Source organism: Capricornis sumatraensis, chromosome 10, assembly GCF_032405125.1.
Source record: "Capricornis sumatraensis isolate serow.1 chromosome 10, serow.2, whole genome shotgun sequence".
NCBI lineage: Eukaryota > Metazoa > Chordata > Mammalia > Artiodactyla > Bovidae > Capricornis > Capricornis sumatraensis.
Window position 1 is genome coordinate 56,071,798 of NC_091078.1, and position 16,073 is coordinate 56,087,870.

The 16,073-nt window shown below is 42.7% G+C and overlaps 1 protein-coding gene across 1 annotated transcript in view; it reads left to right on the forward strand.

The window, feature by feature from the left end:
- LRRFIP2 (LRR binding FLII interacting protein 2) overlaps positions 1-16,073 on the forward strand; it is a 108,688-nt gene that overhangs the window by 82,269 nt on the left and 10,346 nt on the right. The window contains exons 20-22 of the mRNA XM_068981625.1: positions 8,174-8,266; positions 10,686-10,778; positions 15,797-15,898. Coding sequence (XP_068837726.1) covers positions 8,174-8,266; positions 10,686-10,778; positions 15,797-15,898 — 288 coding nt within the window. The remainder of the gene's footprint in view (positions 1-8,173; positions 8,267-10,685; positions 10,779-15,796; positions 15,899-16,073) is intronic.

A 16,073-nucleotide genomic window follows, 5' to 3' on the forward strand; every position in this document is an offset into this window, starting at 1 on the left:
TTTCATAAGGGGAAACTTATCACCTCCTTTAGTTTCTGAAAATAGAATGCAGTTCAAATTTTATCTTTATTTTCTGTCTCTTAATTAGACAATTACAGTGAATTACTTCTTCCTGTTATAACTGGAACTCCACAAAGCTCCAAAGGCTTTCAGTGAGATGGCTCGTTTTTTTCTCTTTTCTTTTTTTCTTCTCTTCTCTCTCCTTTACTTCTCTCATTTTTCAAGAGAACCTGTTTTCTAAATGACTGGGGAGAAGTCTTTAACCAGTTATTTGGAAACAGCAGTGTGGAGATGTGGATCAGAAATCAGCAGATGTTTTCTTTAGCGATTTGTAAGCTATGTTGTAAAAATGTGCAGATGGAAAATAAAGGCCACTGCCCAAGGCCTGGTTTTGCCTTTCGACAGCCGCAGGAAACAAGTTGCGTTCCCTTAAAAGCGTATTGGATTTTTTTTAAAGTGCTGAAATCAGCCCAAGCAGAGGACAGATGGGTATTACTGTGAAGAAATGAGTTGCAGTACATTGTATTAAAAAAAGAAAAAAGAATTTAGGAAATGTGCTTTGGTGAATTGTTAGCAGCAATAACAATCTGTATTTGTACATAATAAAGGGAGAAAAGGTGTTAATATAACCTCTAAGGGACCCACATTATTACTGTAGACTCTATAGGGATTTCTTGAAGACTGAAAATGCTCATTCCAGTCTGTTTTCATCACTTTCACAAAGTGTTACGAAGTATTTGCAGCAGGGCTAGGGGAAGGTGACTGCAGCCATGAAATTAAAAGACGCTTACTCCTTGGAAGAAAAGTTATGACCAAGCTAGAGAGCATATTCAAAAGCAGAGACAAAGGCCCGTTTAGTCAAGGCTATGGTTTTTCCAGTGGTCACGTATGGATGTGAGAGTTGGACTGTGAAGAAGGCTGAGCACCGAAGAATTGATGGTTTTGAACTGTGGTGTTGGAGAAGACTCTTGAGAGTCCCTTGGACTGCAAGGAGATCCAGCCAGTCCATTCTGAAGGAGATCAGCCCTGGGTTTTCTTTGGAAGAGTGAGTGAGTGAAGTCACTCAGTCGTGTCTGACTCTTTGGTACCCCATGGACTGTAGCCTACCAAGTTCCTCCGTCCATGGGATTCTCCAGACAAGAATACTGGAGTGGGTTGCCATTTCCTTAAGGAATGATGCTAAAGCTGAAACTCCAGTACTTTGGCCACCTCATGCGAAGAGCTGACTCATTGGAAAAGACTCTGATGCTGGGAGGGATTGGGGGCAGGAGGAGAAGGGGACGACAGAGGATGAGATGGCTGGATGGCATCACCGACTCGATGGACGTGAGTCTGAGTGAACTCCGAGAGTTGGTGATGGACAGGGAGGCCTGGCATGCTGCGATTCATGGGGTCGCAAAGAGTCGGACACGACTGAGCGACTGAGCTGAACTGAACTGAACTAGGGGAAGGAAGGCTGAAGAGGCAGAGTGCAGGAGATTTTTAGGGCAGCAGTGAAAGGAAATGGCAGCCCACTCCAGTGTTCTTGCCTGGAGAATCCCAGGGGCGGGGGAGCCTGGGGGGCTGCCATCTATGGGGTCGCAGAGTCGGACACAACTGAAGGGACTTGGCAGCAGCAGCTACTCTGTATCATACACTGTACGTGTGTCACAGCTCACAGAATGCACAGCACTGAGAGTGAACGCTGATGTCAGCTACGGGCTTTAAGTGACCATGACATGTCAGTGCAGGCCCATTGATTGCAACAAATAGTCCCTCTGGTTTAGGATGTTGATAGTGGGGGAAGGCTGTTCTGGGAGTGGGGAGGGGGCTCAGGGGTATTTGGGAACTCTGTAGTTTCTGCTGGATTTTCCCTTAAACTCCTCGGAAGAAATAATGTCTGCAAACAAAAACATTAGGATAAGAAGACTTGCATCTAGATAAGGTGGTAGAGGTTTCTGGGTATTTTCACCTTGATGACAGTGGCTCATTGACTAGGTGGTGATGTAGATGGGTTCCTCTTTGATTCTTCCTGTATCTCATCAGCCAGTTTGGGAGAGTCCAAGCGATGGTACTTTTCTTAGCCCTTGGACTCTCTTTCTACCTTGCCACACATTGTCATGTCTGCTTCTGGCTCTTGCTTCTAACAATTTAGAAGAAAAGCTCATGCTATGTATTGAATGGTCAGTACTAAAATGAATTCTTATCTTTCTATCTTCTCCAATGACCTTGAGCATTAAAAAAAATCCCTATGATAAGCTGTTTTAACCAGCTTCATTTTCCCTCCTATAATTTTCTAGGATATAGAGATGTCTTAGTATACATAGAGTTGTTTTTTTTTTTTTCAGTTTGTTTTTGTTTCTAAATCTTGTGCTTTTTGATTTTGAAAAGTCTGTGTGTTTTTTTTAATGCCCTGGAAATCTGCTTCAAATACGGTGATGTAGAAGACTTTGTGGGCATGTCTGTCTCTGATGTACCTTCAGCCCAGCGTCTCTTCTCCTAAACAGATACTGCCTCACACAGGAGATGTTCCTGTTTCCTTTACACAACAATATTCATGCCACCTTTCAAAATGTCTTTCTGTGTTTTCTGCTGGGATTATGGTAACTGCGTCTTACATATTGTGTCTGTACTTTAGGGACAGAATGCCTGGTTAGGAATGTCTGCATTATAGTAGGGAATTATTTTTCTTTTTTCTTTCCTTTCCTTTTTTTTTTTTTTTCAGTTTATCTGAGATATAACAAAATGTTTTATTGCAGATTTTAAACAAACTCCCCCACCCCCTGCAAAAAAAAAGAGAGAAGAGCATCATGAACTTTCCTGAACCCATCACTGACCCCAAACAGGCCATCAGTGCATAGCCAGTGTTCCCAAGTCCACTTCCCCCACTCGGTTTGTTTGAACCAAGTCCCATATTTTAATGTGAGTTTATTATTTTACTTTTTTTTGGTCACACTGTATGGCCTGTGGGATCCTAGTTCCCTGACCAGGGATTGAACCCAGATCCTGGGCAGTATTAAGTGCCAAGTCCTAACCACTGGACCACCAGGATATTCCTGAATTTAATATGAATTTAAACTGTCCTCTCTTTTTAAAAATATAATGGCAAGACCATTTTACATCTGAAAAGTTAAGAAGTCCTTCATACTATATATCCTGTCATTGTTAAAATTTCAGTTGTTTCAAATGTGATAGATGATTTTTCTTTTTTATGCTTAGAGTCTTGATGAGTTCCACACCTTGGAGTTGGTTGTCATGTCTTACAAATCTCTGTTTACAGGCTTCCTTTCACCTCTTTTTCTCTTTTTTGCAGTTTATGGGTTGAAGAAACTGGACTGCTGGTCTTAATAGTTTCTGACAGTCTTGGGGATTTTGCTGTTTCATTAACACGGTTCTTGACTATGCTCATTTTTCTTCTGTGTTTCCTATAAATAGTTAGATTTAGAGGTTTAATCACATGCGGGTTCAGTCTACTTCATAGGTTCTTTCCCTTCAGGAGGTCCAGGTATAGGGCATCTCTGTGATACTGAACAGGGTGTCTTTATCCACTAGTTGATTAGGGGTGGCAAAATGACATTCTGTTTTTATCTTTACTGCTTTCTTTTATTTTTCCATCATTGTTTTAAAACAGCTTTATTGAGATATAATTCACATACCATATACTTCATCTTTCTTAAGTATACAGTTCAGTGGGTTATTTTGCGTCTTCACAGACAAATGCAGCCACAGCCAATTTTGGAGTGCTTCATCACGTGAGAAAGCAGCCTCGTACCCTTCAGCAATCCTCTCGCTCTCAGCCCCTCAGCCCTCAGTAACCACTGTTGGTTCTACTTTCTGTCCCTGTAGAGTTAGTTACCTTTTATATCAGTGGAGTCATATACTGTGTAATCTTTTAGAATTGGCCTCTTTCACTTTGGTTAATATTTTCAAGTTCATCTGTGTGGTGCATGCATCTGTACTTCATTCAGATTTATAGCCTAATAATATTCCATTGTATAGATACAGACCATGATTATCCATGCATGTATTGATGGACATTTTTTTCACTTTTTATCTGTGATGAATTATGCTGCTATAAACATTTGTGTACAGGTTTTTTGTGGGAACATTCATCTTTCTTTTAAATATTATACCTGGGAGTAGAATTGCTGGGTCATCTGGCAGCTCTGTGTTTAAACATTTAAGGAGTAACCAGACCCTTTCCCAAGTTGCTGCGCCGTTTTCCATTCCCTCCGGCAGTGTGTGCAGATTCTGATTTCTCTACATCCTCACCAACACTTGTTCTTATCTGCGTTTCTTCCTAGCCATCCGAGGAGATGTGGTTTTGGAATGCATTTCCCTGATGACTAATGATTTTGAGTATATTTTGATATGTGTACTGTTTGTACATCTGTGGAGAAATGTCTGTTCAGATCCTTTGCCCATTTTTAAATTGGATTATCTTTGTGTTATTGCATTGTTAGAGTTTGTATATTCTAGATCCAAGTTCCTTATCAGATACGTGGTTGGCAAATATTTTCTCCCATTCCATGACTTGTCTTTTCACTTGACTCTGCTTTATTTATTAGTGTAAATTGCCCCTCATCCCTTATTACTCAGTGAAACAGTTTACAGAGGAAAGGCAAGATAAAAGCATGACTCTTTTCCTTTGTTTACAAGTTTTCAAAATAAGAAATTGTTTAGGATCCTCTCACAGTGACCAATTATTAATTATTTTTAGAAAACCATCATAAAGGCAGGAGTTTGTCTGATGGTTTCCATCCACTGTAGCTTTATTCTTACTGATTTTCAAGTTGTCCCACTTTTATCTAAAGTGAACATCTTCAGGTTGATTCCCAAGTAATTTCGACCTGAGTCTGATTGGCTGTGATAGCATCTTTGCTGTGTAGCGTAAGCAAGTTTTCAGGGCTTGTCTGGTACGTTTCCTGCTGCAGACCTGAATCAGCTGTTAGCCCAAGGAGCCCTGGTTCTCTTTCGCTGGAGCAGTGTGGGTGCTCAGGGTGCGTGCCAGTGTTGGCGACTGCCTCTAGACCTTTTCAGCGCTGTATGAGGGTGATGTGTATATGGGGAATGCTCTTGTTTTTAAAGTCAATACGTGTGTATAGTGCTAATTTATATTCAGACTTAGGATTTTTACCTGACCTCTCTGTTTTGCATATGCGTATCTCCTTCTGAAACTACCCTTCCCAGTTCTCAGAGTCACTTGGGATGGGAGTGATTTTGTTATATTCTATTTTCATCGCTTTATTCCACAGTACCTAGAATAGCAATACCAGCATTACCACTAGCAGTATAATTACTGAAAATAGTTAAAAGCATGTTTGGTTTTTTGTGTTTGGTTGTTATTTTACTGCTAGGCTGTATATAGTACAACCATTGTTTTTAAAGTTACTTGAAATACTTTCTCTGTGCTTATACCACTAACTGGATACATATAGCTAGGTTCACTACATTTTCTTTTCAGTATTTAGGAATTGCTTTTTCAAATTTTTTATTATGAAATTGTTTTTACTTTTAATTGTGGTAAAAAAAAATATAACAAAATTTACCATCATAACTATTTTAAAGTGTGCATTTCATTAATGTTTATTCATATTGTTGTGTAACAGCCCTCGAAAACTTTTCATCTTGTCAAACTGAAACTCTGTACCCATTAAACGCCCCCTGTGCGGCCCCCCGCCCCTCCTCCTGCCCCCCGCCCCTCCTCCTGCCCCTGGCAGCAGCCCTACTTTCTGTCCCTGTGAGTTGGACCCCCCCCTGCTGCTGCTGCTGCTGCTGCTGAGTCGCTTCAGTCGTGTCCAACTCTGTGCGACCCCAGAGACGGCAGCCCAGCAGGCTCCCCCGTCCCTGGGATCCTCCAGGCAAGAGCACTGGAGTGGGCTGCCATTGCTTTCTCAATTCCCCCAGGTACCTATATAAGTCGGACCATATTTGTCTTTTTGTTGCTGGCTTATTTTACTTAGCATACTGTCCTCAGGGTTCATTCATGTTCATAGCGTGTGACGAGATTTTCTTCCTGAATAATATTCCACTGTATTTATGTACCACATTTTGTTTGTCCTTCATCTGTCAATGGACACTTAGGTTGCTTCCACAATGAAATTTTTTTCTACAATTTGTGAATTATTTACACAGATCTGAAGTCAAATCAGTAACAAAAAAGAATTGAAAGAAGTCAGTCTTTTGTCTCATTCTCTTCATCCCTCTTTTCTCCTTCCTTAAGGGAATTTTTTTAATTCAGTGGTTTATGTTCCCATTTTCTTTTTAATCCTAAGAAGACCTTTTCCCCCATTCAAAATATAAAATACATTTGTGTTTCTCCTTTCTTAGAAAATGGTAGCATACTGTACTATTTTTCTGTATCTTGACTCTATCACCTGATGAGAGCTCTTCCTCTTTCTTTTTTTTATCACTTATACTACAGTTTGTACCACCAGTTTCCTATTAGTGGACATTTGAGTTGTTTGCAGTCTTTTTCTCTTCAAAATAGTCCTGCAAAACCAATGTACTGCATAGGTCTTTTTGTATTTTTGCTGGTATCTGTGCGAGTCACAAAAATCAGTTTGCTGGATCAGAAGGCCTGGTAACCCCGCTGGACATGAATTATTCTCCTTTCGTCAGGGTTGTACAGTTTTGTATTCCCGCTTACTGTAAGAGTGGGCCTGTCCTTCTCCATGCTATTTTCCCCTGAGGATATTGTTAAGTTTGGGACTTTTACTGGTGTTTTGGTGAGAAACACAGTTTTATTTTGCATTTCTCTTAGTATGGGCATCTTTTCATACTCAGAGCAATGTACTTGTTTTTCTGTGAACTGTCCCTTTTTTTTTTTTAGCCTATTCTAATAATAGTGGGTTTTCCCCTCCTTATTTCTAGTTTCCAAGGCTCTTTATATGAAAGGGTGGTATCCTTTTGTCTCTGGTGTGGCTTAGTAGCCAGTCTTTTGTAGTCACGTGTCGCTTGCCTTTGCTGTTTCTAGTGCTTTTGCAAACGTTGTTGTTTTGTTTTGTTTTGTTTTGGCGCCCCTGCAACTGCTTGTGGAATCTTAGTTCCCCAACCAGGGCTTAAACCACTGCCCTCTAGTGGAAGCACGAAGCCCTCGCCACGGGATCTCCGGGGAATTTCCCAAAAGTTCTACATTTTTACCTAGTCCAGTTTTTCTGCCCCGTTCACCGTCTCGTGCGTGGACTTCGGAGTTGTTTGTTAGCAGTGTTCCACCCACTGCTTGGTGGAGCGATGCGCTCGTCTCTCCTCTGCGGCTGCTTCCAGCTCCCTTTCTTCTGTCTGTCTGTCTCTCCCTCTTCTTTCTGCGCGTCTCTTGTGCTGTAGACTGTGAAGCTTGGTTCCAGTGTTGTCCTTCCATGTTTATATCCAGTTATGCCAACACTGCTAATTTAAAAGCCTAGCTTTTCTCATTGATTTGAACCACTTTTTGTTTTGTTGTTGTTTAATACGTAATTGGGCTTGCTTCTGGATTTTTCTATTCTATTCCATTGGTCTGTATTCATGAGCCATTACAATAGTTTTAATTATATAAGCCGTATAATAATGTTTCAATATCTAGTAAGGTTAGCTTTCTTTTTCTTTTTGTGTTTTTCCAGCTATTTTTTCTTATTTTTCTCCCAAATAAACTTTATAATCAACTTATGTTGCTCTGTGGAGAGAACCTGTTGGTATTTTTATTTGGGCTGCATAGGTTATTTCAGGGGGAACCTATATTTTTATGATGCATCGTTTTATTCAAGAATATGGTATGCCTTTCCATTGGTTCAGTCCTACTTCTCTGTCTTCCAGGAATGTTTTCCTCATTTATATTTTGGGTATATCTTGTAAATTTACATGTATGTATTTTATTTTTTGATGGTGTGTTTCTTGTATCTTCTCTCTTTTTTCATCTGTGGCACTTCTTGAATTTTCCATGTTAATTTTATAGCCTGTTGTTTTACTAAGTCATTTCATTATTCAAAGTAATTTTGCCATTGATTAGTTTGGGTTTTCTAGCTGTGTAATCATATGAGATGAAAATTGAGAATTTCCTGAGCCTTTCCATAGAATGCAGAAGTTTTCTAAGTTACAGTGCATGGCAGTGCAGGCGTGTGTGTGGGGTCACAGGCAGCCTCTCTGTTATTACACTGTAGCTGTTCCAGTCTGTCGTGTGCCACCGTCTCTGTTAACCGTCTCATTTCTTTAATAACAGGAGTTGGAAAGGCAGAAACATATGTGTAGCGTGCTCCAGCACAAGATGGATGAGCTTAAAGAAGGCCTCCGGCAGAGAGACGAGCTAATTGAGGTACGTGTGGGAACTGTGGACATACCTTTTCTGAGGAGAAAATGCACTGAGTGGAGTGAGGGCATGTGTGTTGGGAGAGAAGGGGGTTAAAATGCCACAAACCCTGTCCTTGTCTCTTCACATTTGGCTGCACCCTAACATTTTACAAGTGTGAAACAGAGAGCAGGCTTAAAAATTAATACTGGGAGCCCTCTAAGTATTTTCTTCTTAATAGCAGGAGCTTTTGTTACTGTCTTTTATTCCTAAGCATGTTCTCCCCTAAAGATACCTTAGGAAGTGGGCAAAAGGAGACACTGCAGGATACCATGGTCCTTGGGAATGTAGTGAGTGCTATATTTGGGGACATGATTCTTGGGGAAGAAGAAGCTTGATCTTCACTCAGGTAGGTGCACTTCTGAAATGGCTAAATGAAAAGAAGTTGTCTGGATGCCTGGTGGGAGCCAGAAGGCGAAGCTTGGCTGAGGCTGCGGCTCAGGTTCCCCCTGGCAAGGAGCTCTAGGACCACGGCAGGGTCCTAGGAGGGGAGCCCTGTGGGCCTTCAGGAAACCTTTGACAGCAGTTCTCATCCTTTTGGGCCTGCTACCTGGCATGCATCTCTGTTTTTCTTTAAATGTGGTTTTCCTCCGAGGTTGCCATTTTTTTATAAATACGGGGTTAGGTTTGCTGGGACTGACTCCCGCTTGCTTCCTCGGCGTGCTTTCCCAGCACGTCTGGTGTTAATGAGCAGCGGTGCCGTGGCGATGTCAGGGAGGCCCGCCCCAGTGACCCTGAGATGCCTCTCGTGTGTCACACTCAGCTCATCCATGTCCCTAGTGGCTCAGAACTCCGCTCCCCCCTACTTCTTCCCTCTCCTTTTTCTCTTCCCCCACTGATGTGACTCACTTAATCTCTCCCCAAGCGAATGACTTTAAAAATGATTTAATCGAGGAAAAGAAGTGATTCTATTTGTGGATATATGTTACTTTTTCTGTCATTCTTGAGAATAACTGAACTTCGCTTGCTGAAAGCGGGTAGAATTTGTGAATTCTAAATGCAAACACAGATAACCCTTTGAAAATATCAGGTTACATATGGAGTTAGTTGTCTTAGTTTTTCCATATATGGCAAGAAGTATATTATCCAAACTCTGTGTCCTGCTGGCATTTAAAAATAATGTGTGACTTCTTCTCCTTTTTTGTCGTCTTGTTTTTGTGTGTCAGTATGCCAGCCACTTACTTTTTTTTCTAGTTAAAATATATATTTTTCCCCATTACAATTTCAAAAGAATGGTAAAACTGCTTTGGGCGCTGCTTCTCAAATTCAGTAACTTACATTAGAACTGATTAAGTGTTCTAATTTTGAATGTGATGATTGCATTTAAGAGGAATTTTAATGCTTGACTTTTACAGCTTGTCAGTATGGTCTCTAACTTAAAAGCCTAAGGTGCTGGGTATACAAACTTTAGTTTTAGGTATTTTCTTGTTTACAATTAACATCCTTCAAACATTAATATTGGAGAAGGAGATGGCAGCCTCCTCCAGTATTCTTTCCTGAGAAATCTCATGGACAGAGGAGCCTGGAGGGCTACAGTCCGTAGAGTCGCAAGAGTCAGACTCGATTTAGTGACTAAACCACCACCAGATGTTAATATACACATTTACTTATAACTGAAGAATCTTGACTATCCAAAATAATGCTTTTTGGTCTTTAGAATTGAGAACCACACGGTAAAGTACATGAGAGATGTGTAAGTAGGGAAAGTAGGAGATGATAATTTACCAGTAATGCAGAAAAGAAAACCTGCTAAGTATAAGAGGGTATAAACTGTGCATCACTGCCTACTCAAAAGGTAAGAATGGCTGAATGCTGAAATTCAAGTGTTTCTAAAAACTGCTGTTGTTCATTTGTAACTTACGATGTTCCTGCTGTCATAGGTGCTCCTAAAGGAAATTCAGAATGATTGAGCCGTGTCCCGCTCATGGTTTTTTCAGTTCTGCCTAAAACAATAGAGTTCAGAAACTCCTGCTTGTTGTCAGTGATAGGGGTCACGTGCTCATGAGCAGGTCTGGCTTCCCCTCTCTAGAAGTGCGAGTGTGCCATGTTTGAGGAAGGGCATTCATGAGCAGAAGAGCACACGTGTGGAGCTAGCTGGGCGTGTGCAGAAGCCCACTGGCTGGCTGCCGTGGCTGTGGCTGGGACAGCTGTCCCCAGTCCCCTCGCTGGCTGTCCCAGCACCAGGCCAGTGGGAGTCACGGCGCCTAGACGCTGCGTGTCATCCTTCCTTCCCGCAAGCAGCTCCTGCTTTCCCTGTTCATCACAGACTTTCTCCTTTTGTTCAGTCTCCTTATCAGCTCTCTTTCTCTTCTGCTTCCCTCCCTCTCACCGCATCCTCTTTTCCTTCCTGCTCTTTTATTTTTCCTCTTCCCCTCTTCCTCTGCAGGAGAAGCAGCGTATGCAGCAGAACATAGACACCGTGACAAAAGAGGTGTTCGAACTCCAGGAGACGCTGCTTTGGAAAGATAAGAGCATTAGGGTATGAGGTGGAACTGGGCTTTGGCCCGAAGCTCACAGACAGGGAACAGGCCAACGTAAATGTGATCTAGAGATTCCTAAAATTCTGTCCTTTGATTATCTTTGAGCATTTATACAGAGTGAAATATAAACTAGCAGAAGGCAGAAAGTTCCCTGGGAAAACCCGATCCTATGCCTGGAAAGAACTCTCTCCAGCTGACTCTGCGCTTGTTAAAGGTACAAGCAGGAGCTTTCTAAGGAAGTTGTTCTTTATTTTCCCAAGATTTTTATGCAGAAACAGCTACAGGCATTTAATTCAAACTCTGTGGGTGATTTGATACTCTTACATTGTAACAGTCTGGAGAAGCAGCAGAGGATAGGGGGTGGTAGGGGAGAAGTTATTAACATCCCATAAATCTTTGGTGAATAAAATCGGAAGAGATTAGAATCATTTTAATTACGGAAGTGGATAGGAATGTAAGATTTTGCTGGCTCTGCCAAACTGTGACGTCACCTCTAATTATATCCTCATAACTCCCCAGGGCAGGGGCCCAGATAAGGAAGAAGTCCTCAGTGCCTTTTTGCTAAGCCCTTCAGGTAGATCCCAAGTACTCCGGAGACTGAAAACATTCCTGCCAGTTCATCCCAGTAGCCTTTTGACTGGCAACCTCCTCATGGCATAGGAGCTCTGTTCCTGAGACTCACCTTGTCAGGGGAGATGGGGGAAAAGAGAGGAGGAGGCCTTTGGCCTGAGGACCTAAGGAGGTCGTGTTCTGCTTGAAATTAGCTGGTGGTGGTGGGGCTCAGCCCCTGAGTCGTGTCCGACTCGTTGCGACCCAATGGACTGTAGCCTGCCAGGCTCCTCTGTCTGTGGGATTCTCCAGGCGAGAATGCTGGAGTGGGCTGCCGTGCTCTCCACCAGGGGATCTTCCCGACCCGGGGACTGAACCCGTGTCTCCTCCGTCTCCTGCCTTGGCAGGCGGGTTTGTTACCACTAGCAGCACCAGGGTAGCCCAAACTTTTAAAAAATGTTTGAAATCATTGTAGACTCACATGCAGTTGTAAGAAATAATGCAGAGACCTTGTATGCCCTTTATCCAGTTTTCCCAAAATGTAACATCTTGTAAAACTATAGTACAGTCAGGGCATTGATCTTGATCCAGTCTAGGTGGAGCACATTTTCATCACTGTAAGAGGTCCCTCCTGTCACTCTCTTGTGCTCGTATCTGCTGCCTCAGCATCACCATGCCAGGTGCTGGCAACTGCTCTTCTCCATTTCTATAATTTGTCATCTTAAGAATATTTTATAAGACAATGGCACCCCACTGCAGTACTCTTGCCTGGAAAATCGTATGGATGGAGGAGCCTGGTGGGCTGCAGTCCATGGGGTCATGAAGAGTCAGGAACGACTGAGCGACTTCACTTTCACTTTTCACTTTCATGCACTGGAGAAGGAAATGGCAACCCACTCCAGTGTTCTTGCCTGGAGAATCCCAGGGACGGGGAAGCCTCGTGGGCTGCCGTCTATGGGGTCGCACAGAGTCGGACACGACTGAAGTGACTTAGCAGCAGCAGCAGCAGCACCATATGTAACCCTTTGGAATTACATTTTTTTCACTGAGAATAATTCCCCTTAAGATTCATCCAAAGTGCTTTATGCATCAAAAGTTTGTCCCTCTTTTGCTTTAAAAAATTGTTTTGTTGTTGTTCTGGTAACATACAAAAAATAACATAAAATTGACCATTTAAATCATTTCTAAGTGAAGAGTTTGGTGGTATTAAGTCCATTCACATTGGAGGTTCCACAGAACCTCTTTGCATCTTGCAGAACTGAAACTGAACTTTATTAAACAACTCCTCCCCAGGGCGTCCTCCTCCGTCCCCTGGAAGCCCCCATTCTACTTTCGTTTCTGTGAATTTGACTACTCTGGGTACCTTATATGTGGAATCATACAGTATTTGTCTTTTTGTGACTGGCTTATTTCAATTAATCGTATGTCCTCAGGGTTCAGACATGGCGTAGCCTATGTCAGAAGTCCTTCCTTTTAAGGCTGAATAATATTCCAGTGTATGTTTGTACCACATTTTGTGTACTCATTCATTTGTTGATGGACACTTGGTTGCTCCCATCTTTTTGCTGCTGTGAGTAACGCTGCTATGAACATGAGTTTGCAAATCTCTCTGGTGATTTCTTTTGGATACATACCCAGGAGGGGAATTGCTACTTTATATGGTAATTTAATTTTTTGAGGAACAACCATACTGTGTTCTGTAGCAGCTGCACCATTTTACCTTTCCAGCAGCACTGTACAAGGGTTCCAGTTCTCTCCATCATTGCCAACACTCTTTTTTTTGTAGTAGCCATCATAATGTGTGTGAGGTGGTCCTCCCTTGACTTTTAAAAGATGCATTTTAAATATGACCTGTGACTACCTGGTATCTCACGTCTCTAGCTTCACTATCAAGATTTAAATTTAGTAGCTCCATGAAGGAGCATGGCCCTTGTTCTCATGTAGTTTTAATTTCAGTTCAGTTTGCTTTAATTCTTTCATTGACCCTAGTGGTTGCTCGTCTAGCACCAGAGTCGTTCTGAGCACCCAGGGGTCATGTGTCAGATTGGTATATGTGAAGGGCTTGTATGTCCCTACAGCCTCACACAAGGCTCACTCCCATTCTCACTAAAGATATTTGTGCCTATATGTAATTATAACCTGTCGTCCAAAAGTTCAGCCTTTTGGCCTTCTTGACCCTAGAATTTGAGGTTAGGTCAGGGGTAAAAAATTATTTAAAGCTCCGCAAGCATGTACTTTTTACCCTAAAAAAATCTACTGTAGGAACACTTACGGAAGACAAGCACAAGAGTAGTAATTATATGGTCGGGTAATACAGAGGATTTCAGATCCAGTGTGAATACATTTGGTCCAGTTATAAGGTATTTCAGTGGCCTTCAAGCTCTGTGGTAAGATGGGAGGATTTGCAGGATGTATCTTATTTTCCCACCCATAATTATGGGAAGGTGAAATACGAAAGTCCAAAAGTAAAGATACAGTCTGCTGTAAGATTGGGAAAAGGAACCAACGGCATGTACTACCATTTGCTAGAACTCGAGTTTCAAGTTGGTCTGTTCCTGGGAGGTTTGCTCCAGTGTTGTTAATCGAGCATGTTGTGAGTGGCCGCCGCCACAGGTGTGTGTGGCGATGCATGGCACAACGGTGCACGTGGGCTCCTGTAACCCGAAACAGCCAGCCCAGAGAGGACAGGCTGCCACAGATGGGCTGGTGGTGTTGGGCTTTGCTGTCCTAATGTTGGGCTTTGCTGTCCTAATGTCCTTGCTAGTGATGTAACAGAGTGATAATACTGGCTTGAAGTGTTAGACTAAACGCCTTGTGGTGTTAGGAATGCACTGTATTAACTTACAGGCAGACTCTCGACACACAGTATGAATGTCAGTTGTTGAAAGAGGAAGCTGGACGTTCACATTGCAGTTTGGCCAAAGAAGGAATAGGACTTGTCTTGTGAACTACTTTCCAGTAGCATCCGGGGTGACAGAAAGGGAAGACGATTGTGGCCTTCACGGGGTGATGGGACATATAGAGTGTGCAAGGGCTTTGAACCAAAAAAGTGGATTCATTTTATGGCTTTGCCACTTACTGTGACTTTGGGTTAAAAACGTAGCCTGTCGGAGCCTCAATTTTCTGATCTGTGAAATGGGGATAAGAAAAGTACAGGGTATGTAAGGGAAAAATTAAATATAAAAATATATGAGAAACATCAATTTTAAGACCTGGAGCTACACAAATGGCAGTTGCCATCATCCCTTATTTACTTACTGGTTGGAAAATAGGATTATAATGATTTAGAAAGTTGTCCAGTTTTTCAGCAATGAGTAACTAAGCAGTTGGCCCATTTCTAGATTCTGTAAACCAAGAGGAAAGTTACCTGTTGTAGTTCAGCTTCTTGCACGAATGGGAACTCTGGTTGAAAACATTAAACGCGGGAACAAATGTGCAGACAAAGGCTTTGTCAGATAGCCCAGCTGCTAGATGTCTGCACACACTGCTTGACCTGGGCGGCTTTTGAAGTCTGGACTATTTCATGACATAAAGTGACAGACGCGCTCCTGCTTCTGCTCTGCTGTCCTCAGCTCTGACAGCTGTGAGCTGGAGGCAGCAACAGGGAAAATACACACGGAACCCAGGCCGGCTTTTCCTGAACCTTTGTGTCTTCTGCACTGCTGGGTGCTGGTGCTGAGTACTTCTTTCAGCCCGGGCCAGTGGGTGGTGCTGGCATCATCCTTTCTTCTGGTGAGGAAACTGAGGCACGGGTCAGTTAGTAGGTGCCAGGACTCAATGGCCTGTTTGCAAACCCATATTCTGCTGCCTGCCATAAGTGGGCTGGGTTTATTTCATCAGTTTTTCACATTTTGAACATATATCAGAAAAGCAAATAACCATTAGTTGCATTTAATTAACAAAAACATATCTTTGAGAATTGGGGGGGGTATTTTTAATTGAGTGGTATATGAGGAGTATTTTACCATATGATGTAGAGAACAATTACTGCAGCCAGTATTTAATTAAAATACATTATACTGGTTATTCCAGAACCTATTTTTATTTCTTAAAAAATCAAGTATATTCTTGAATATACTAGTTCAGTTTAACATGGAATGTGGGTTTTTGGACTACCAAATAAAAGCATACTTAGGAGGTTTGTCAGGAAATCTTTATTTTAGTGTTATTTCTTCTTCACCTTCCTTCTCTGTTTATTTTCACTGACTAAAAAGGGTTTGTTTTTCTTGCCTGATGTGCTAAGCATGCTTTGCCAGATTTACACACGATTAACCACTTTCTACAAAACTTTCTTCTGAAGCTAGATGCATAGGACTCTGTGTCCCCTCCACATCTAACTGCTTGTGTCCAAAGCTCTTAAGGCCTCCTTGTCCCTGACGCTTTATCTTTGAAGTTGAATCAGGTCCTGCTCTGCTCCCTTTCATTTGCTCTCTCTGTGCCCTTTCTCCCGCTGCCCCATCCAAACCAGGCCCTCGAGAAACTGAAAGAGCACGCAGGCTGCCTCAGGAGCGAGCGGGACGCGCTCCGGGAGGAGCTGGCCAGGCTGAAGGCAGCGGTGGAGGCGGGAGAGGTACGTGAGCTCCTCGCCGCTCTGCTCCTCCTGCCGCCCTGTCCCCCTGCCTCCTGAACGCAGAGCGTCGTTGGCTTTCCCGCCCGGAGCCGGGAGGAGCGAGTCCGTCCGCAGAGCTGGACTCCGTGTGGCTGGTGCTGACCAGGGGTCCCCGCAGCAGGCGTGTGTCATCACA